Here is a 25,062-nt window from a genome sequence, read left to right as displayed (position 1 = left end):
TCATTTATGACACAATTAAATAAACAATCAATAACATCTAAACAGAGACTAAACAAAAAAATAATTTAAATAATTACATGGTCTTTGTAAAGTAGACCTCGCTACTAAAAAATCAATAAATTTATTCATAAAATATATGTTATAAGTTTTCAAGAATACCTTTACAGAGATGTTTAGAAAAAAAATTCTGGTAAAGCCTGAGCTATGCAGATAAGATTTCACTGAACTGAGGTGACCTGAGGAAAACCTTACTAAAATGAAAAAAATCAAATTACCTCTAAGTATATTTATTTTTTATATTCTCGTAAGAGAAAAGCCAAAATGTTATTTGAACCAAAATAGGTTCACGAGTAAACATAAAAAGCTAAACATATGATGAATAAGTAAGAGTGGTTATCCAAAAAACTAAGATTAAACGCCTTAAATATGTACTTAATTTTATTTGAGAGTGTAACAAAAATAACTTATTAAAGTTTTTATACTGAGTGAAAAACTCTAAATCAAAGTTGAGAAGGCTTTTATAAGTCAAGTGTGAAAAAACACTGTTTTATCACTTCAAGCGTGAAATTATTAATTAGTTTTACATTTCATTTAAAATTTGACAAACAACAGAGTTAAATTCAAAAAATTTAAAGTGATCTACCGGAACCGTAATTTCGGATTTGGTCGGATCCGAATCTTATTTTGAGATTAGGATTCGGTCAAATACGAATCTAAATCTTGGATTCGGTAGATCGCTACATTAGACTGAATAATTGTATTTATGGTTTAAAAAAATTCAACTATCGTTTTGTGACGTAATTATAACATAAGGCTTATAAAATCTATTGGCGCTATTTATTTGCAACTTTGAAATTGGTAACATTTGTTGGTTTTAATATTTGCTTGTACAAGTTAAAATAGTGATGCATTAACCAATTTTTCTTAAGTTTTAAAATAAAGCTTTTTAAAGTGAACACATGAACATATCAATTCGTTCCTTTTATTTAAAGAAGTCAGCGTTTGCTATTTCCATCTTCTCATATGTAGAGGTCATACAGATTCTCTGCGGATTCCTTGTTTGCCTGATGTGACGTAAATTGTTCCAGTCAATTTTGTAATCAGTGTTTTTTTTAAATCTCAAAATTTCATTTTACAATTCGGTGCCGTTATACAACTGCTGTTATAAATTGACCGTCGAAATACATTTGGAAAACAAAAAACAATAACACTGATTACAAAATTAACTGGAAAATTTTACGTCACATCGGGCAAATAAGGCAAATATGAGAAGATGGAAATAGCAAACGCTGACGAGGGAACTTCTTTAAATAAAAGGAACGAATTAGTATGTTCATGTGTTCACTTTGAAAATCTTTATTTTAAAACTTAAGAAAATTTGATAAATGCATCACTATTTTGACTTATACAAGCAAATATTAAAATCAACAAATGTTACTAATTTCAAAGTTTCAAATAAATAGCACCATTAAATTTTATAAGTCTAATGTTAGAATTACGTCACAATACGATAGTTGAATCTTTTTTTAATAAACACAGTTATTCAGGCTAAAGTTTAGTTGCATGAGTTGTTTTCTTTTTTTTTGTTGTTTACAAGTTTTACAAGCCTGTTAAATGTAAGTACATTTATTTATTCGTTTAAGTTTTAAAATTATAACATTATTAAGTAGCTTACATTTTTCAAACCTTAACATGAATTAACCTGTTAACATTATAATTTACCTAAATTGATAGCTTTCAACTACAAGTTTTTTTTTGTTTTGAATTTTTACACATAAATGCCAGTTTTATTTTAAGTTTAGCCTAATGTCTTCTTGTATGTTTATGTAAAAAAAATTACAGATTTTATTCAACTGATGATCTCGTTTGATTTGGTTCAAGCGAGTAAAACATTGTTTTGTTAATAAAATTTTGAATTGATCATTCTCCTTATTATTAAGTCGAGAACTTTTATTGCGTTCTATAAAGTAAAAAGTACACAACACTAATAATATATTAATAGATAACTAAATATCTATTATTTTTTTTTTTTTCAATTTTATCATAAATTTAATATTCATGAATAGAAATAAAAACTTTCTTTGTTAAAAACTATTATTTCATTCAGAAAAATAATGTATAACAGTTTTATTTTTTTACATCAAATGTAATAATAAAAAAAATCTTTAGAAAGAAGTTTTAATTGTAAGTTTTTATATGTACATTCGTGACATACAGTGTCAAAAGTATAGAAATAGGTCAAGCTAAAACTTTTATTTTGTTAAACCTTCAAGGCATAGAAGGAACGTTTTTTTTAAGATAAAAATAAATTAAATCTCTTTCAACATCCTAAATAAAAAATTTCTAAATAAATCCTTGAAAAAAAACTATTTGAAAGTTCAATGAAATTCTTTATCTTGGAACTAAAATAAAGACGGTAACATGCATGGTTGCCACTGACCAAGCTAAGAAAAATTTCCTGACTTTTCCTGACTTTTTACCAACATTTTCCTGACTTTTCTAAAACAGTTTTATTTGTATAAATTGTACACTTAGTTTAATAAAATACTACCCAAAATATTTAATATAAAATCCTTAAATTAAAAACCAATTAAAAAAGAATATACTTAAGTAATTGTAAAAAAAAGACATAAAAAAGTAAACTATATATCTGTTGTATAAAATATTTCCTCTTGGCATTTAGTATAAAATTTTAACAAATATAAATACTATTATTTACTTTAAAAACTTAAGTTACTCTGCAAAAAATACAAACAATAAGTAAACCTAATCTTGGCATATACTTCTCTTATAACTTAATTTATAAACTTAAACAACTTTGAAAAAATTATAAATATACGCATTAACTTGTTCCACAAAATACTAAACTAACTGCTTAGTTATAAAGAACTCAATTATTTACCTAAACAAAATACACTTTAATTCTAAAATTATGCTAGATAAACTTTTGTGTATATATCACAGTTTCACTATGGAAGTGTCCTTGCTACAGATCACCAATACTAAAAAGCTTACAAAATCTGCTTGTTCAAGTATGGTACTTGTTCAACATGTTAATAGAAAATTTTTGCAGTTTTATAAAGGATATTTACTAATTTATATCAGGTGAAGGCATTGGAAATAAAATTAAATATTTTTGTAAATTTCTAGGAAAATTTTGGAATTTTTTTCTGACTTTAAAGGACTTTTAATTAATTTTTACATTTAAAGGCTTTGGAAAACAAGGAATTTTGTAAATTTAAACTGACAAAACCTGACTTTTTTTTTAATCAAATTTCCTGACTTTTCCTGACTTTTTTTCAAAACCCCCAATTTTTCCTAACTTTTCCTGACTTTTGTCATTTTTTTAAATTTTTCCTGACTTTTCCTGACCGAGTGGCAACCCTGAATATATCATTTTAAATTCCGACAATTAAAAGTATGACAACTTAACTGTTCAAATGATAACAGTTCAAGTTTTGAGAACTTGAATAACAAGAATTCAAGTTACGACAACTAAAACATATGTATGTTTAAAAAAAAAACATTTCAATTTTAATCTATGTTTTTAATTGTGAGACATTTTTGCTTATTTATTTTGTAACACTAAAGGCATAGGAGACTTAAAACACTTTTTACAATTTTATTTTATTTGTATAGTTTTTACTAAGCTACAAGATACTTTTAACAGATTTTAAAAGTTCTAAAAGAAATTTGAGATATAGCCGGTCAAAGTCGGAGGTAACAATAGGTTCCTTATGGGAGGCGCAAACTAAAACGACGAACATATACTATTTCATTAAAAACATATTATTCCTACGTTTTTTGAGATAAATACTTCAAACTTTCAGGAAATGTTCCTTGCAAAATTCTGTTGTGAAGAAAAAAAATTTTAAATTAAAAAATTAAAATTTTATATAAAAAATAAAATAAAAAAAGTTTTTTTTATGTTTTATTGTTATAATTTTTTTATTTTTTTTTAATTTGTTCCGACAGAATTTTCTAAATATTGCAAGGAACATTTTCTGAAAATTTGAGGTAGTTATCTCAAAAAACGTAGGAGAAGATATATTTTTAGCGATTTCTAGTTATTTGCCGTTTTAATTTGCGCCTGCCATAAGGAACCTATTGTTGCCTCCGACTTTGACCGGCTATATCTCAAAAATTACTTTGAATTTTCAAAATATGTAAAAAGCATCTTGTAGCTTAGTAAAAACTATATAAAATATGATCAAAATGTGGAAAAAGTGTTCACCCCCCCCCCCCTCCCTATGCCCTTAAACACTCTAGAATACAGGATTGCCAAATATTTTTAGAAAATTTTCTCCACGTTTCCAAATAACTTCTTCCAGGTTTTTAAAATTACACATTTTAGTATCTATTTTTAGTTTAAAATTAAGTTTAACGTAAAAAAATGTCCTAAATAGTATAACAACATTGAACATCTTAAAGCTTCTTGAAATGTGTTTTTTAATACAAAAATATTTGTCAATGGCAAATTAATTTATACATACGATAGATTTTTTGTGTCAAATCGAAATTTTTTACTTAACATCTAATAGTTGTTTAAAATTCCAGGATTTTTTCAAAATTTCTCAAATAACAGGTTTTTCCAGGATTCCAGGTTTTTTGGCAACCCTGTAAAATAACAATTTTCTTAATGACAATATTAATCTTCAATTTTTGTGTCTTAATTCTGTGACATTTAACGCTTTTTTAGTTTTTTAGCATTTTTATACACACTATAAACATAAACTTGATTTTGTAAAATAAACTTTTTTTTTGCTTTATTTCAACCTTTTTTATAATTTAAGAATTTGCATCACATTATACCTTCTTTATATTTTCGTTTGTAACATTTTACATTTGTACAGTTTTAGGACCTTTTTTAATCAGTATAACATACTTTAAGCCATTTATAAACCGTATTTTTGATCTGTAGTTTTTTCAAGTAATGGTGGCATCAATAATTTATCTACTTCTTTCAGCATAAAAATAAAAACAAGTAGTCTAACCTCATACATTACATCAAGATCATCTAAATCTTTTTGCTCAAAGACACTTAGTTTAAGATGCGGCTGGACTGACCTTTTCATAATCTAGGAGACAAAAAATAATTATTAAGCGGTTGTTATTTTTAAAGAATTCTGAAGTTATATTTGCTTTATATTATATCACTTTAAAGTACAACGTTTATGCACATATTTTAAAATATAATATTACCAAGTCAAGTGAGACAGAAGAAAAAGGTTCTATTATAAACTTTGTAATTTAAACAGCAACTGCATGTTCATTTGTAAAAATTATTAAATGATCTACTGGAATTTTTAACAACACAAATAGTATGAGCTAAAATTTTCCAAAATTACATACTTCAAGTTAATATTTTTTTTAATTAAGCAAATTTTAAGAATTATAAACTTGTTTTTTGAACTTATACTGTAGACTCAAGATCAAAACTAAGTAGTAGACTTTTATTTTACAGTAGACTTCATAGCCGAATAGTTGTATACTAATTGTATTTAAGTTGAATTGTTGCTAAAATTATACAAGTCTCCTTGAATTTATAATGGCTGATTTTTTTTTTAATGTCTTAACTTAAAATTAAATACTTGTGGTATACATTACTGTTATACAGCGAAAGTTTCAGGTTATAACGTTAACTTTACAGAAACTTGCAAAATAATATTCAGAAACTATTATGACAATCTTTTCAAAAATTCTTATCGTAGTGTTTAGTCTTACAAATAAGTTGATTGAACTACTTGATGAGCCAGGGTGTATCTGAACTGTTGGGTTTGGTCAACGACGCACATGACTCGTATTATAGTGTTGTTGAGAAGCTTTTTATGAGCTTGCAAAACATCTCCTCCGTGCAACATCCAACCCAACCCTCGCTTTTTTTCTTCTTTAAATCCTTTATGTAAGATTAACTCTATTAAAGTAATTACTATATACTTAAGAATAAAAAAATCTTTAATTAAATTAAATCTTAATATCTTAACCAAGTGTTAATCAGAGTAGTCAATGATTATCTTTTTAATTTGTTTCGAGTTTTTTAAATTTTTTTAATTTAACTTTATCCCATGAAATTTAAGTACAAGTTTATTGTATTTTTATAATTTTATTTTTAAGTTAAGATAAAAGGTGGCTTTAATAATTTCTAAAGACTTTATAGTGCTAAATTACATGTTTTATATTACATTACAACCTGTGTTAATCATCTTTTGTAAAGTTATTTTCTGTATTTTCTATGAAAATGCTTTAATGCTTTATGTTGATAAGCTTAGACAGTTTTACTTGTAGCGAATATTTATTGTTAATTATGAATCTTATGTTTGTTTATTTAACACATATGAAAGCTTTTCGTAAAATAATTTTTGATGAACATTTTTAACAGATTATTATTTTACAAAAGCTATTTAATTTGGTAACAATCACTGATGTTTTATATTATATGACGCTAAAATTTGTTTTTAAGCTTATTTTATGTACTATTTCCATTCAATATATATAATTTTTTTATTGATATAATTGTTCACAGCAACATCAATTAAATAACATTTATTTAGCTTCTGTAAAAGTTTTCAGTTGCTACAAAAAATGATAACTTTTAAAAGTTTGAAAATATTTACGGTTAAAACAGTATTTACTTCAACTTACAGACAAGTTCTTAATCATAGGATATATTTAGATTTTTATTTTATCTATTAAATGGTAAAAATGTTTAAGCTAAAAACTATTTTGTGTAAAACTAAAATATTAAAAGACTGAGATCTTAGCAGGCATCTTAATAAATAAAGTAAAAAACAAACAAAAAAATCTTCAGCTAAGTTTACTTTTTTGAACAGTTTTCATGCAACCATTTAGATTTTTATGGTTATTTAATTACTTAAATCATAATGTAAATTGTAGACATTTTCTTTGTTTTGGAGTAAAAGCTTTAAATTATTGTTTTCGCCTTTTACAAACTTAAGCATTTCATTCTAATTAAATTATAACAAATTAAAAAACTACTCTAAAAAAATTGAGATTTGTTGCTCAAATGTAAAAGAAGGTATATAATCGTAAAATATATCTACTTAAAAAAAGTAAATAAAAAAAAACTAATTGAATTTATCTGAAATTTTGTTAAGAAGTTTTTTGTTTAGTAAATTCAACATGCAGTCAAAACTTGTAATTATTGTTTAAGAACTAATATAAATTTTGTAAATACATAAATATCAAAAGTTATACGTTATCAATAGTGTTCTATTTCATCTTGTTTTATATTAATTTTTCTTAATTATTTTAAAAATCAAACTTTTTTTAAAAACGCAACAGTTGAAGCATCGTTTGATAATGCTTTTTTCGTTTAATAAAACAATTAAAATATATATTCAAATTTTGAAAATTTTTTAAGCATTAAGTAATTTAAAAACTTTTCAACATTTAACACTTTTAATTTTTTTAATTTCCTTATATCATATGCTTAAAATATTATAGACTATTAATAAAGCAAACATCATAACTTCACTACAAAACTATATTTTAAAAAGATTTACTTGATGGCTTTATTGGAAATCGAGGTATGTTTATTCCACTCTTATCATTTGGATCAAATAAATCAGGTTTTTTATTGTTGTAGGTATTTTTCATTTTGTAAAGTTTCTGCTTTTTTGAATCTTCTTTTATTCGTTGCTTTTCTTTCAAAATTACTGCTTTAAATACGTTTTTCCAATGCATTTCTTTGAAATGATTGGGTGTTGATATATGAGAGTGCACAACCTGTTTGGTTTAAATTCACTTCTTAAAGTTATAATAGCTTGATTTTTATTTCAACATTAAAAAAAAAAAAACTATTAAATATAGACTGCGCTGCACAAACTTGTTTAAAATTTTTATTTGATCTACTGGAAACTTACAACATAAAGGTGCAAACAGAAAGCAGATAAAGCAACATGTTATGTATATTTTTAGAAAAAAATCCATACAACAGCATTGTACTTAAACTTTCAACTAGTAATGTGTAATACAGTTCCAACAAGATAAAACACAGCAAACTTGGTAGACATCAAAAAGCTAGCTATATAATGTTATAAATACATAACTAATCACTAACAACTAGTATAATAACTATTTATGTCTTTATAAAAACGTTACTTTTTTTCTGTTTGATAGCTGCCTAGGGTTAGCATAAATTATAAAATTAAAAAGGAAAGAGTGCAGACCAAGGAACTTATATTTGTTAGCTGTAATATTAATGTTCTGATTATTGGTAAAAACTTGACTTTTGTATATCTTAAGTTTTAATAGATTAAAAGCACTATTGTTTATTATATTTACATAATGTAGTTTTCAGTAAGGAGTTAAATTTAAAAATGGGTAAAATAGATAAAATATTAGGAAAATAATGTTTTAGTTCACAAAATTGTACTAATACATTCAGCCCTCAATTAACCTTCATTAACTTTCAGGTTCCCTTAAACACTTAACTTACTAGGTAATTTTCAAAAACAAAAAAGCCTTCTTTCATGAAATTTGTGTTGTTTTATTAATACTTTTAATTTACTATTTACTGCTGCTTTGCTCGTTGAACTACACAGAAAAAGCTCATAAAAGTGATCGATTACAATTGATACAAATACTTATAAACTTTTTAAGAGCATTTTATTTAGCAAACTGCTTAAATTTTTTTATTAAACTAAGTTTTCAAAAACAAATTAACTTTTGTTAAAAAACATTCGATTAAATGCTATAACAAATTGAACTATTGTCTCAAATCTAATTATTGGCAGACTGTTCTCAATTTTAGGTGTTTATTTAATAAATCAAATTGTAGTATTTTATAAAAGACTCAGGATAGCAGTTTATTTAAAAAACTTATCTATTTATAATACTGATTTTTAAACTACAATGACTTAAATTAAAACTAGCCTTGCTTTGTTCAGTATCACCATTATTTTCAATGGCGACAAGCTCTTTATTTCCTACTCGTTTTTTCAATATTTTTATGTTAATAAGCTGTTTAATATAAGAAACTCTTGATGAAGCAACTCCAAGAGCAAACCCAACAACCACTGCAGCAATACCTCCACAAAGACTAGCTAATTTTTCGTTGTATTCAGAGTTGCAATCTGTTAACAGAAGGTAAAGATAAAAGTTTCATAAAACTTCAACTAGACAAAAACGGTAAAAGCTTATATGTATTCGAAATCTTTTAAATCGATGTTTGCCTTATTCTTAACTAAAAATCAAAAATAGTTTGTGCCGTTTTACGCACATTGTTAATAATAAAACTTTTAGTTAAGTTTGTTTTATTGACAAGACTGCCAAAAGTTTTTGAAAAATTTTCTCCAGGTTTTTAAAATTACATGTTTTAGGATTTATTTTTATTTCAAAATTCAGTTTAAGGTGAAAATTTGTGTTAAATAGCATAACAACATTGAAAAGATATTATAAAGCTTCTTTAAATGTGTTTTTTTATCTATACAATCAAAATTTTACTATTTAATATGTAAAAGTTGTTAAAAATTCCAGGTTTTTTCAGGTTTTTTAGTAAGTATTGTTCAAAATTTCAGATTTTTTTCATAATTTCTCAAATTCCAGGTTCTTCCAAGCTTTTTTAGCTAAATTGTCAAATTCCAGGTTTTTCAAGGTTTCCAGGTTTTTGGCAACCCTGTATATTGACCAAAAAAAAGTATGTACTTAGTTTCTTTATTTTATCTTAATCAATAATAACTCTTTCAATAGGAGTGAAATGTAGTTTGCAGATATTTTTATTCTACTACATATTTTCTGTAAATAATATGTTGTTTTGCTGCTTCTATTAAATTCTAGATCTTAGTTTTATTAAAAGTTATTACTTTTTTGATATTTTAGCCATAAAAAATGATCCTTTTATATTAAAGTTTTGACAGGATTTTTTTTGCTTCAATCATGTTTAAATCAAGTTTTATATAATTCTAAAACATTTTAAAATTTTTTTTAATGGGTACTAAAATAAGTAAAATAAAGTTAAAAATATTTTCTAGAATTAAAAAACTCTACTGACATTGTTAATTAACCTTTCTAAAATTGTAATTGCAATTTACAACATGTTTATATCAAAAATTAGCAAACAATGTTGACGCAAACAACTGTTATTATATAAATGTTTTTAATTTTCTTGTCATAACTAGTGTAACTTCTAATTTTCAGTAATATTTAGAGTAATTTTCAATGCATTTCTATAATATTCAAAGTTTGTAAGTTTTAAAACTACTCTAAAATACACCTTTTGTTTTTCTTTGCTCTTCACCATAAACTACAGAATATCTAATGTAAATTTCAAAACTTCCCTCAAATATGTTTGTAAAACATTACTAGTGATCTACTGGATCCATAACATTAGGATCCAGCCAGATTTTTTTTAATTTTCGAGACAATAACTTCAAATTGGGATTTTGTTAGATTGGGATCCAAAAAGGCATGGTCTAGATACTTGGGTCCAGAAGACTACTGGTTAAAATATTAGTTTATTATACCTAATTTTGCATTTTAAAATAAGTCTCCTTTGTTATAGAAAAAGCATAAACCAAGAAAAATTAGAAAGATATAACTTTAAGTCTGATAAAAGTTGTTTAAAAGGATGCTTTTTATTTTGTGATAAAATTTTGGGTCACATTAAAATTTAGTTTTATAAAAGATACCCAAATCAAGAAAAACAACAAACTAATAATTGCCTATTTCTAGTTTTGCATAGCTTAGGCCCACAGTATGACTAAATGAAAAAAATTATACCACACAAAAACTATTAACAACTTAGCCTATGTACAATGTACATTATGAAATTTAGAACTTATGAAGTTGCAAAAGTATATCAACAGAAATTACTAAATAAAAGAAAGAAATGGTGGTTCAATTCCTTACCATTTAGCAAAACTTTTCTGTTGTGATTACAAAATTACTTGAATGTTTAAGTAGGATAGGACAACATACTACCTGTTATGTATATATATTTATCATGCTCGTGGCTTTTTTTTTCAATTATAAAAAGTTCCATTTACCAAATTATACATTTTAGTTTACAAGTATGATGTAATTAATTGTAAATAAACTGTGGTGCTTTCCCACTCGCCTAAATCAATTCCAATTCGGTCAATTAACACTAGACCACAAGCTGAATAAATTCCCACTAGATCAGTTTCCAATTTCTAAATTACTACCCAAGTTAATCGCCACTTTAGCAAGGATCATCACTTTTGCACAATTATGCTTTTTTTAAATAAGTTGTTAATTTAGCATTAGCTTTTACATCTGGACTAGTTGAGACTTGTACCAGGTGAAAATTTTGCATATTTTAACTTAGTGAAATTTTAATGGAATCGTATATTAAAGATATTGAATTAAGTTGAATTTAAATTCCATCAATTTAAATAAAAACCAAATAAATCAAAAACTTTACTTTAATATACTAAGTAAAACCTACTTTTTAGTAAACTATTTAAACTAAAACAAATTTAATTAAAAACTTAACTTGAAAAAAAAGTATTGCTTATTAAAGTTAAATAATAAAAAATCATATTTATTTTCTAGTTTAATTTAAAAATAACTTCTTTATAAACAATCAATTTAAAGATGACTTAGACTCAGTTTAAAATCGAAAATACAGAATAAAATACATAAAAGTACATGAATACAAAATAAGTATCTTTGACAAAAATGTTAAATTATGTTTTTTTATGTATCTTTAAAAAACTCTTTATAATAAAAAATCTTTTTATGGGTAAAATAAAAAAAACAGTTTGATAATTTAGATTTATTCTAGCTAGTTTAACTTTATAACATCTTTATTACACTTCATTAAAAAAAGTTTATAATTACAACTTAAAAAATGTGCTTAAATTGTTAAGGGCATAGGAAGGTAAATCACTTTTTCCACCACTTGATCTTAATTTGTCAAGTTTTAACTAAGCTACAAGTTGCTTTTTACAGATTTTCAGAATTCAAAATAAATTTTAAAATAGAGCTAGTCAAAGTCAGAGAGTACAATAGGTTTGTTTGGGGAGAAATCTAAAACGGCAAATAGCTAGATATCACTAAAAATTTATCTCAACTATGTTTTTTGAGATAAATACCTCAAATTTTTAAGAAATATTTCTTGCGATATTTAGAAAAATGTGTCAAAAAAAAACTTTAAGCTTTTTAGTGGCCCATTTTATTTTGTGCCTCCCATTGGAATTATATTGTAATATCCGACTTTTACCACCTAAATCACAAATATTACTAAGATTTTTTTTTTTTAAGCAACTTGAAGCTTAATTGAAACTCAACATGATATAAACCAGAATGTGAAAATTTGATTAACTCCTTGCTATGCCCTTACTCCTCATGCTACGCCCTTAATATACTTTTACAAGTTTTAAAACTTCTATTAAAACTAATAGTAGTAGAATTAGTTAGTTTTTAACATAAAATTAATGTTCAGTCTAAAAATAGCTCAAGTATTTTAGTTTATAACTGTTTTCCCCGTACTGTGTGTAAAAACAGTTTTAAGTCATAACTTAAATAAATTTCTATTTTGTAACATGATTTCTACTAGAACTTGTGTGTAAATACTGGTATACATTTTTATTATAATAAGTTTATGTTTTACAAGCTCAATCTATTGTACAACATAGAAGTTATTTGTTGTAGAATGTATACACTGATTCGTGTTCTAGTATGCATTTTAGCTTTTTTTGTATTACAAGTAAGTTGGTATTAAATTTGATCATCCATTAGAGTATATTTCTTCATCATAATTTGAAAAAGAAGAATAGGTTTCTTTGTAGCTTAATGGCGTTGATATGAGTTGTTATTTACTAAATTACTTACTTTTATATATGTAAACAAATGAAGTTATTGCTAATCTTATATTTCTAAATTTTGTAAATAATATAATGTAAATAGTATAATGTAAAGCTTACCATAAAAAATAAATAGTTTGTTATTTTTTAAAGCTTTGTAACATTAAATTTTTTTTTTTTTTGAGTAGAAAAGGTACAAAATTTAAGTTTCGTTGTTTAAGTAGTTGAAATTAAAAATTTAAACTGAGATTTTGTATAATTAGATTTTTTTTACAAAGTCTTTTTGCAAATACTAGTGTGCAAATAAAATACTTATTTTGAGTTTTTTTCAACAAAATATTTGTATTAAACAATTTTTACTAATTAATGTTATTATAACAAGTATTAAGGCCATAGGGGGGGTCCAACATTTTTTTTTACAAAAATTAACTTAGGCTTTTATATGAAAGCTTTAAGTACAAACTACAAACCAGTTTTTATAGAATTCAAAAATATCATTTAACTTTTGAGATATTTAATTTTTTGTAAAAATTTTTTAATATAAACGCATGGACCGCAAATTTTTCGGGGTCAATTTTCTCGGAAATTTTAAAACGCACTAAAAACCTATCTCCTCCTTAATTTTTTGACCTAGAGACTTCAAATTTTCAGGAAATGTTCCTTTTAATATTTTGAAGAATCTGAATGTTGGAATTTTTGAAATTTTGAAAAATAAAAATTTTATCCACAAAAAACTAAAAAAAAGGGTAGTTTTTTGACAATAATTTTTTTTTTACTCAAAATGAAAAAAAATCCTACAATAGATCTCTTGAAAGTTTAATGATACACATTCTGTAAAAATTTGAGAAAGATTACTCAAAAAATGAAGGAGGAGATAGATTTTTAGTGAAATAGTCTTTTTTCGCATTTTTAGTTTTCGCCTTCCATAAGGAACCTATTGAATGCCCTTTCTTTGATCGCTTATATCTCAAAAGTTACTTTGAGTTTTTTTAAGCGGTTAAAAGTGTCTGATAGCTCAGATTAAATTCTACAAAATAAGATCAAGTTGTAAAAAACAAAGTGGACCCCCCTATGGCCTTAATAAGTTTGTTTCCTACTGAAACTACATAAAACTTAAAACATTTAGGATCCGGATCTAGCTGGATCTTAAATTTAAATAAAAAAATTGGATCCTAATTTAAAAATGAGATTTGGATCAGGTTCCGGCCTAACTTTAAATTAAAAAAAGAACCAAATGCGGTTGAATCCGGTAGATCACTAGTTATGATATTATACCTAAAAGCTTGGTAACATAATCATTAAAAATAAATTTGTTTACTTTGATAAAGCTTTCTTTCTAACTAGTTTTTAGGCAACGCTAAATTTAAATATTGTCATAGCAATAATTTAAAAAAGATCAACTTTTATTAAATTTGTCAATTAAAGTTTGTTACAAATTAAAAATTTTATAATATCTTTTTACGAAAGTAAGCCTTAAATTCTAAATAACAGCCATTTATATTACAAAAAAATAAATTTGATAAAAGATTTTTATTAAATGCTATGATTGAACGTGAAAATTTTATAAAATTCTTAAATTAAATAACTGTTGTGATAATATTTTAGAAGTTTATAACTTTTTCTGCACGTACTATTTAGTAAACATAACTTTTCCACTCAAGTAACACTTACCTTTTTAAATTATAAATATCAATAGTTTTATTGGATTCGTTTCAAGACTAGAAAATTTTTTTGTTATTTAAATTGGATAGCTTATCTTCCAGCTTTTTACTTTATAATCATTGATTAAGCATAGAAACTTAGTAAAAAAATCCATTTCAATTTAACATTTTTAGGGTAGTTTTTTTTTACTTGGAACACATTTTTTTAATCTGGAATCCCCCTACCAAAACAATATGATAAGTAAAATAATCAAGCTTTGATAATTTTTGATAATATTATGGTAAATTAATTACTTTCAATATTTTAAGTAATAATTTATTTGAACTTTTTTTTAAAAGCATAATTTCGCTTTTATACTAAGGAATTTTTTAAGGAATTATTATATTTTATATAAATATGCAATGTTTTTAACAAAATTAATTAAATTTATGACAATATAGCCAACCTGCAATTTTTATTATTTTTTAATCCTTTTTTTTTCTATAAAAGCTTTAAGCCTAAATTATTTCTAATTTAAAATGTTGAAACATATATGTAAAATTTATCATTTAATACTTATGTTTTAATAATTAAAATAGCTTAATATAAAAAAACTAAATTGATAAAACAATTTAAAAATTTATAGCTAAGCAGAAATTTTATTTGTAAAACTAGTAAACACTTGTTCGAAAATAAAAAGGACCTATTTGTCAGATGTAAATCATCATCAGAAACTTATTAACATGTCAATTAAATTTAATTATCAAAAACCTAAGCATTTATCAAATTAAAACTAACCCATTAAGTCCTGTTTCTCATGAGCATAAATTTTTCTAACAAAACATTTCTGTAAAAAACAAATCATTGAAAAGAAAAACACAAACGTAAAAAATATACATAACTCTAGTTCTATTGAAGCTCATGGAATAAAAGTAATATAGCTAAAGTTTTGTATAAAAACTTTACACTTATAAAAAGTATTTAAAGTTTGATACTTTAAATTGTAAAAAGTTTAATTGTTATTTTTTAAATGTTTTGAATAAAATTGTAACATTGGTGCAAAACTTTAAATACACATCTAACAAAAGTATCAAAAATATTTGTATAAACATTTGAAACAAGTAAAAATATGCGCAGTTTACAAAAGCATCCAGTACAACAAAAAAAAGTTTAACATTTTAGTTCAAAACAAAAACTTAGTGTATTAAATTACTGAATTTTCAAGTAAACATGGAAAAATACTTCCATCAATCAATCAAATTCTTAAATAAACTAAATAAAAATACTGTGCTTTGGGCATGTATAATATAGAGCAGTCTACTATCAAGATTTTATAATTTAAGGATACAATGTTTATAAACACATGCCTGATGTACAAAATTATATTGCACTTTCTTAAGTTTTATATAAACATAACTTAGATAATACACAGCGTTGCCACTCATTGAAAAACTAGCTATGGCTAATATAAACTGGCCAAAATAATAAGAATTCAGGTTTAAGCTTATTAAAACGTTGCAAAAACATAAAACAAGTTGAACACCTCAGTTGATGACTAAGTTCCAATACTTAAAAGTTGATTAACACAAAACAATATAATACAACAATCATAAGATGTTAAAAAAGGAGTTAAACTTACATTAAAAATAAAAAACTTAGTATTTAAATCATTTAAACTAGCATGTGTTAATAGCAAACTTATAAACATAAATACTTTGTTTTTACAATTGTTAAAAATATTTAATTACCAGCATAATTTTTTTTTTCCTTTAAATTTTGTTTGCTGATAGATTTCAAAAGCTAATAAAATATATGGTTTACACAGTGTATTTTACAAAAAAAATATTATCAACAGTTTAGAGACAAAGCAAATACTTTAAAACCATATTTTTAAATAACACCTAATAATAAAATAAAACTAGTATTCGTCAGTAAGGGTTTATTGGTAATTCTTTTTTTTAATTATTACTGCCTTTAAACTATATCAATTACTTTTTTTATTTATAACAAAACACAGGAGTGTGAAAAAGTTACTAAACATAGTTTTATTAATACTTCCTGATTAATATTTAATATATGTAAAAGTGACTAGTTTTGCTATTCTATGTTATATACAAATAGACCTTCAGTTTGTATATAAAAACTACCTAGTTTTTTATTACATCTACTGGATAAAAGTACTTAAAAATATCAAAATTAATTTAAACTAAAAGTTATATAAATATTAACACTTTAAAACAACATGATGTTTGTTCTTATTTTACACTAGAGATTTAAATACAAAACTTTGCAGTAAGTTTTGTAGTATTATAGCCCTTAATTTAGATTAATAAACCATATTTTGTCTGACTCTATAAAAAGTATTGTACTTGTATATAGTTGTATGTCCAAAATAGTTAAACTTAAAGTTTATAAGAAAGTATTGAGCAAACGTAAAATATTTCTTAGTTCTTTCTAAAAAATACAAAGCACTGTTTGCAACTAATATAAAAAACACCATAAACCACTAACATAACAAGATACCATAAAATTTATTAGTAAAAACAAAACACATGTTATAACAGTATAACAACTTCATTTTTTTATCTAATCAATTTGATAATGATTCATTCACAAAATCAATACATCAAAAAGTTAACTTATCAATTTCTTTTTATTAATATGAACATTTATTGTAATTTAAGAAAATTTATTAAAAATTAAAGGGTTTGTTAATGGATAAAGAGTATACAAAAATAAAAATAAACCTAGACAATACATAAAACATATAGGAATCTTGTACTTATGAGAAAACACACTTTCTAAGTCTGGAAAACCCATTAAGTTACAAAATGAGTGAGATATACACACAGCTAACAAATGATTAGTCCTAATAAATATAAATGAAGAAAGTACTCCAAAAATAGTTGTATAAAATGTTTGGAAAATTGTCATTAGGATAATGTCGCTAACTCTGCATGTTTGTGAAACGTACAATGCATAAGCATGATGAATATGAGCTATTCCAAAAAATAATGGTGCTAACAACATAGACCAATTGGAAAAAGAAGGGTATAACAATGGTATCATACATCCACGAAAAACTAATTCTTCAAAAAAAGGAGCGATTATTAAATTTCTAACAACTTTAATATCTTTAAAATCTATTTGTCCAACCAAATAAGTAGAGAAATCTCCATCAACTAATAAGTTAAAAATAGGTCCCAAAAATAATAAAAATAGAAGTATAGATGGACATAAAACAGCATGTGGCAAACTAGTTGACCTGATACCAATGTATTCAAATAAAGTTTGTCCAGACTTGTCATTTAAAGATGGTGAAGCACTGAAGTACAGCAAGCAGCATGACAAAATGGAAGCAATAGTTATTCTAATTGTTCTATTTTTGATCGTTTTTGGGTGATCTCTGTTGTGCTTGTCAGGCCATACATACAAACTTCCAACGAAAAGTAATGAAAATAAAAAAGATAGTGAGACTCCCTGTAGCTTTCCTACTTCTTCAAAGGTAATAAGTTTTCCAAACATATTTTATTACTCTGCAATATCAAATATTCATTTCACTTTAAATAGTACATAGGTAGACAATTAGTTCAAGAGTATTATATAAAAATTCCTATTTAATTTCATAGTCTTATAATAATTATAGAAATTATAGATATTTAAAAAAAAAATGTTTTTTTTTAAATAAAACTTGGAGCATAATATTCTTAATTATCAAGTAATTAAGGATGAAAAAGGTGAGATGTATTAAATAATAAAAATGGTTAAAATTTAATTACAGAACAGGGTTGCCACTTTTTGAGTCAAAAAAAACTGTCCTAGTCCTACATGACCTTAAACTGTCCTAAGTCATTCTGAGTTGTTTTAAATCCTTGAAAAAACAATAAAAAATTAAAATCAATAGAAATTAAATTCTTTAAATAATTGTTTATAAAATAACACAATATCAAAACTAAATCAACTAAATTTATCTAAAATCTAGAAAAAATCTAGCCTAAAATTTTCAGAAATCTTAAAACTATAATGAGTCAGCCTGAGTTTAAAAAACTAAATAAAAATATCTACAAGTTATCTCAAGTTATACTGAGTCATCCTGAGATTTTTAAAAAAAATCCAAAGCATCCTGAGTTATCCTTAGTGTCCTGAGTATTTTGGGTGTGTGGCAACCCTAACAAGGGGGTACGAGCTTATCATTCATAAAAAATATCAGCTGTACAGATACAAATATATAAAACTAAAACCTTCCAAATTATTAAAAAAAATTCATTAAAAAAAACTGTATTAATTATGATAAACGTAGTAGCACAAAATGATATCAATTATCTATTTTTAAACTTTTTTATATGTTAAAAAGGTTAGGGTTTCACTGACAACTATTTTTTAGTTTTAAAAATAAATTGCATTTTTAACACAAAAGGGCAAACTAATTTTTTATGATAATTACATTTAAATTATCACATAACATTTATATATAGACCATGTGTGCTTGTTTGAATCATCTTTTATCACCATTTCAGATTGCACTAAACATTAGTAATGGTTGAGCCAGGTTGGGCTGAAATGGGTGTCTTGTCAGGTATTCTGTAATTTTAATCGCTTAACTGAGCACGAAAAAAATGCTTCAAAACAGTACTCATTTTTATGACAAAAACTCAATATTCAAAAAGTACTACGATTTTTATTAACAAAAAACGGTAGGCATACCAGGAGAACTTAAGGAAAAAAAATAATAATAAATATATTAAAGTATTTTGTTGTAATATTTCTGTTCATACAGTTACTACTTTACTTGTTTGCTGATCAAGGTTTTTAAATTATTTTGAGAAAAATAATAAGCTAAAATAAAACAATTTTTTTTTTTTACGTTTAGTTCTTAAACTTTTAGCTCTATTTTTATTATGAAGTTTAACAAAATTTTTCAAGTTATTATGTAAGTAAAACCATTTTCATAACTTAGAGTAGGGGTGGGCAATGTTAACAGAAATCTCTGGCTCTAGAAAACTATTAACCTTATTGTAGTTTATAGTTTATTTAACGACAAAAAAGATGCTCAAAAAAATCGATCTTGCACGAAGAAACTCTCAGTTATCGAGTTGCACACCACGGATACCTTTATCGTCTTGGCAAGGACTTTTAGCTAGAAAATAACTTGTAAAATTCAAACATGTTAGCTTTCAGCACAATTAATTTTTTTTTATGTGCTTTTAATTAGATTTTTTACACAGCATCTGGTGAAAAGTACTTATTAAATAATCATTTCTTCTTAACTTAAAAAAGACTTTTTTCAAAAGTCCAGCCCGCAAAAAAAAGGTTTACAGTAAATCTGATCCGCTAACTATAAAAAAGATTCCCGTGATGTGTAGATACTAGATAGACTCTGTAGAGTGTATAAACTAAAGTAGATTAATTACTGTAGTTTAAAGTTCGTCTATAATTTAAACTAATTTTTTATAAGTTAGTCAAATTGCAAAATGCCAAAATATATATGAGTAAAAAAGTTATTTTATTCCTGTACTTTTGCAATTATTCGATTTTTTTAAAGTTTTTTATAATAAAACATAACTAAAAAAAAGTTTTTGTCTCATTATTCTAATGCGGGTCAGTTTTGTTCAAAGAAACTTTTGCAAGAAGGGTCACTTTTGCTCGAGAATAAAAAAATAAACAAAACAAAGAAATTATAAAAACTATCAAAAAAGTTGACCGACCAAGGGTTAGGTTGAAATCAAAATCACATTTTTTGTTTGAAAACACGTTTAATTTTATAAATGAATTATGTTAAAAGTTAAGCTATAACAAACATTTAAAAAAAGTTTAAAAAAGCTTTATCTATGGAAAGCAAGAATTTCCGAAACTAATCATATAACTAATCGTCATTTTAACAGTTTCTTTTAACATTAAAAGTGGTAGCAATCAAAAAATATAAACCTTTTAAAGTTTTTACTATTTAGTTGAGCAGAGTTATTATCAGTTTTAAAATAATAATTGAGTAAATGTAAAATTATTTTTATAAAGTAAATATAATTTAAATTTATCAGCCGAGATTTGTCACAAATGGCAAAAAACTTTACTAGTAAGTTTTTAGCTTACTAACTAAAAAACGAGCAATTACTATAATCTAGTATTTAAAATTAAAACTTTTGTTGCTTAAAAATGATTGCTTGTTTATGTTACATAAAGCCTTTTTTTGTGATTTGGATTAACTTGGCTTTTTACTTAGTTTCTTTTTTTAGTTGGATAAAATGTTTTTCTAATTTTGCGCCACCATGACCACTCTGTATAAAATTAATAAATAATAATCTTATACTTTTTCAATATTTGTGAGAAACAAAGAAATTAAAGTCATTTCGTAGGGGTTATATCTAAAATATTGCATTTTAAGCAACCCATAAACCATTACGCAAAAAATATTTTTAATCGAAAAATACTTAAAAAAATTTAACTAGAAAATATATTTATTTTTTTAATTTACAAGTGCTAATAAAACAGAAAAAATTAAAACATTAAGCAGGATGTTTTGTTTATAAAATATTATTATAAACAAGTTAATGAAAATATTCTATCCATTTTAAGATATGAAACTTAAACTTTAAAATATTCTCAACTCCTTTTTACGATCTAGCACTATTCATATAATATTTAATTATAAATATTAAATTAAATAGATAAACCCGTACTTAAAATAATTAGTTAAATAATAAAGTAATATAAAAGTGTATAAACTATGATTTATAAATATAATATGAAGAAACTGTTATGTACAGAACTTGTTAAATTAACAAAAATTTCAACAATTATTTCTTATTTTAAGTGAATGTATTGTAAAATACTCATTATTTCAATAAAATAAACAAATAATAGCTGATCAATACTTATTAGATTCCAATTTTTTTTAACAGTGTTTTTGTTTAACAATTTCAAAACTTCTTCTAATAAGTTTTAAAAATAAAAGTAGGTTTTTAGTATCACAAGTTATATAAGAATTTTTAATTTGGTCAAGGATTTAAAACTATTAAAAAATTTACTTGTTTTGGAAGTTTTTTTTTAATATTTTTATAAATAATTTGTAAAATAAAACACACAATATTATATAGAAGATATGAATTGTAAGTTTTAAAAACTTATTAACTTTTAATAAAATCTTTCACAACTTAAATAACAAAAATATCGGTTTAATCAGAATAAAAATACTTACAAACTAGCAACACAAATAATATAATAGTAATTTAAAAATGATTATTTCATTTCCTATATATTCTTAGTCTTGTACATTTTTAAATGGCAAAGAAAATTTTGCAATAATAAAAGAACATGAGTTATGTAAAAACTTAAAAATTTAGAAAATAGTTCTGATTAGTTATAACTTTTTAATTATTATAAAACTTTAATTATTAAAAATTTAAAAAATCTTATGAAACAGCTATCTTTTTAAAAGATTATAAAGAAAACATAAAATTAAAAATAATAGTAATATTAGTAATAAAAAAAAAATATTGATTTAAATATATCAAATTTTTTTATTAAAGCATAAGATATTTTTAAAACTGAATATTTATGACACAGTGTAATTGCAATTTCAAATCTCTTTTTATTCATTAAGTTACACGAGCCTGACATTTTAAGTTAAGCATAAAAACGTTTGATAAATAAACAAAATTCTTTATTATTTTCAACTATGCGAAAAATACACTTTTAAAATCAAACATGTAATTTCTCATTAATTTTTAACTATTTAATGTAGTAGTATTTTCGGACTTCGTTCAAAAGTGTGATACTATTTTTTGCCATCACATTAAGTAGTAAACAGAACCACGAGACCATCAACAATAATACATGTGAAATTCTGCGTTCTGGCTTCGTACTCATTATCACTCAAAACTTAGTCTTGATAAATATCTAATACAACCATTAATCGTATCTATGCGTCTATAGTAAGTCCTAAAGAGAAAACTAGATCAAAATGTCATATGGATCATTTTTAATAATCATGCGGTTCTTTTCATTGTTTGTTTATTCTTCTTAAAGAATTGAAAAAAATAATTAAAAGTAATTACGTAATACTTTCTTTTTCTATGTTTAAATTTAACTGTATATTTTTTCTAAATTGTTTATTATACTTTATTTTATTAAAACACTATAACTTATTTATTCTTATACCTACTCCTTTTTAAACTATCAGGTAGCTAAAAAGTAAGTAGAACAACATTATTAAAAGTTTTATCTTCTAAGAATGTTCGGTATAGTTTTAGTCATTAAAGGTTGAATTGACTGTTTTTTTACCCGATGATAGTAGGTATTGTATGCGTACTACGCATTTTTGTATTTAGTAAATTCTTCTAAAAAATGTTTCTTGAAAATGCAAAAATGCTTTTTTTATTGCAGTTAAAATATTTTTGCGTTGTAAATTCTATTTTATTTGTAACTTAGTTTACTTATAACTTATATTAAAAAAAAATCTCATGTCGTTTAGTTTTTTGAAGAAGTTTTAGTTAAAGCATTCATTTTAAAGGTTTATTTTGTAAGAATTTTTATACTAACAAAAATGATACTTACTATAATTTTTAAACTTTTTATCTATTTCTTGAATAAAAAAAAATTAAATAAAATTGTTCTTACAAACTTTTTTAGATTGTAACATCCAAATAACACCAAAACTTTTTCATATAGATTTTGTTGTTATACTTTAACTTAGTTTAAATTGCTCTATAATTTGTATACAAAGAAAAGCAAATTATGGTTGAGTTCTTTCAATTATATGATTTGTAATATTTTCCCAAAATAACTAAGTTTTGTATTGTACAGTAATTTTAAATTGGCTAACAGATTAATAAACTATTGGTTTTTTCTATATACTATCATCAAGTTTTCATCAACAGTAAATTTCGATTCTAGTTTAATAATAATCACAGTCTGACGAACGCCTAAATGTTATGCTTTAGGTGCAAAATGTATTTAGTTTCTTGTTTTTGTTTTACAAAATTTAGAAATACCTGTTTTTTAATACAATAAGAGTTAGTTATACTTTTAATGCAAAGACTGAAAACTGAACAAATTTTAAATTTTTTTCTACCACTTATCCTGGAAGGATTGTAAACTACATAAAGTATATTTGGAGTTTTAATTATCGGTAATAGAACTTTTTTTTAGTTTATGCTAGACTTAATTAATTAACTTACAACAGTGAAAATAAACTTCTAATTACGTAAGCACGTAAGTGAAAGAAGCAATGTGATTTTTCTAAATAGGCAACATTATTTTGTGAAGCTCTAAAAAAGTTAAGTTAAGTGTTTGTGCTTTGCAAATTTTTGTATTAGTAGTAATCAAATATACACTAATTTTATTAATTGAAAATGTTTAGTTGTTTTGTCTTATACATATCAATATTTGAACTTAGAATTACTAAATGTGTAGCTGGGTGGGTGTCACTTTTGCACGAGCGTCACTTTAGCAAGAGGACACTTTTGCACGAGTGACACTTTAGCACGAAGGGACACTTTTGCACGGCGTCACTTTTGCACGAGGGAAAATTTTATCACGCAAGGTCACTTTTGCACGGCGTTATATTTTCACGAAAATATTTATGCTCTGCAAAAACTTTAAACAATCGATCAATTTAAACGGAGCTTCACTTTTGCACGCTTCTAATTTTTAATTTCTAAAACAAAAACTAAAAAAGACTAAATGTAAAATTTTATTTTTTGTTAACTTAAACTTAAATAAAACTCGACTTTAAACGCAAATTATTTTAAAATAAAATGTGATGATTTTTGAATGAAATTTTAAGTTGAAGTTTTTAGTTAAAGTTTTACCTAGAACAATAAAACAACGTACTACGAATCACTTTAATCATATTTTTAATGTTAATAAAAATAAAGTAGTTAAGTACAATTTACATTTTTTCATTTTTAAACTAAAACAGGTGTATATACTTTAATAACAAATAAACTTAATTTGACTTTTAGAAATTATTTTATTTTATTATATAGTTTTTTTTTTTTGTTTCTAGCATTAATATTTACTAATTACGTTTTAAATTTATGATTTTATGTTTTTGATATAAGTCTGTAATAAAATTTTAGTTTTCAGTGTTTTTTTTTTACCGATTCAGTACTAGCTAAAAACATTAATCGGCTTGCATGCAAAAGTAATGTTCCGTGCAAAAATATCATATTGCAAAAGTTTTGCTGTAATAATATAACGCCGTGCAAAAATGTCGCCATGCAAATGTAACGTCGTGCAATAGGTGACGCCGTGCAAAAATGTCGCCATGAAAAAGCTTCCCGTTCCCGTGTAGCTATTATAAAGCCTTATAAATTAAAATAAATAAAGCTAATAAAATTGTTTGTTAAGTAAAAACTTGAGAATACTGTGAAAGAAATTATTATGAAGTTCTTATATTAAGAAATGAACTTTCATAAAATATGTTTTGTATAAAAAAAAATATTAAAAAAATTAATGAAAACTAAAGAAAAATGATTGAGATTTAAGAATCTTTTAATAAGGGCTGTTAATATAAAAAGTTTTATTTTTTGTTTTAAAACTAAATTTTAATTAACTAAAATGTGCTTTTAGACAAACTTTTTTTTAAGACGAACTTATTCGTTTAGCATTAGCTGTTCTTAAAATCATACGAAAA

At 24.2% G+C, this 25,062-nt stretch overlaps 2 protein-coding genes across 3 annotated transcripts in view; both read right to left on the bottom strand.

The window, feature by feature from the left end:
- The window catches only part of LOC145840438 (uncharacterized), a 44,768-nt gene extending 29,496 nt beyond the window's left edge, over nucleotides 1-15,272 (bottom strand). Inside the window, exons 1-5 of one of the 2 annotated variants that reach the window (XM_082947700.1) lie at nucleotides 15,228-15,272; nucleotides 8,896-9,095; nucleotides 7,524-7,746; nucleotides 5,745-5,896; nucleotides 4,995-5,078 (exon numbers count right to left, since the gene is read on the bottom strand). In XM_082947700.1, the coding sequence (XP_082803826.1) occupies nucleotides 4,995-5,078; nucleotides 5,745-5,896; nucleotides 7,524-7,746; nucleotides 8,896-9,095; nucleotides 15,228-15,231 (663 nt within the window). In that variant the 5' untranslated portion in view covers nucleotides 15,232-15,272. Of the gene's footprint in view, nucleotides 1-4,994; nucleotides 5,079-5,744; nucleotides 5,897-7,523; nucleotides 7,747-8,895; nucleotides 9,096-14,459; nucleotides 14,547-15,227 lie in introns of those variants that run through there. The other variant, XM_082947701.1, reaches the window with a different exon arrangement.
- A 1,836-nt stretch (nucleotides 15,273-17,108) lies between these two features.
- On the bottom strand, nucleotides 17,109-17,954 carry LOC145841392 (CAAX prenyl protease 2-like). Its single transcript, XM_082948754.1, has one exon. The coding sequence runs from the start codon at nucleotides 17,952-17,954 to the stop codon at nucleotides 17,109-17,111; it is 846 nt and encodes a 281-aa protein (XP_082804880.1).
- Nucleotides 17,955-25,062: the final 7,108 nt, after the last annotated feature.

This window comes from Thalia democratica, chromosome 7, assembly GCF_965202585.1.
Source record: "Thalia democratica chromosome 7, ktThaDemo2.hap1.1, whole genome shotgun sequence".
In the NCBI taxonomy this organism is placed as follows: domain Eukaryota; kingdom Metazoa; phylum Chordata; class Thaliacea; order Salpida; family Salpidae; genus Thalia; species Thalia democratica.
The sequence above is the reverse complement of the archived record's forward strand: the minus strand, read 5'-3'. Positions and strand labels throughout refer to the sequence as shown.

Bases quoted from the DNA above. Each gene is read 5' to 3' on its own strand.
- LOC145841392 (XM_082948754.1), bottom strand. From the start codon at position 17,954: ATGTTTGGAAAACTTATTACCTTTGAAGAAGTAGGAAAGCTACAGGGA.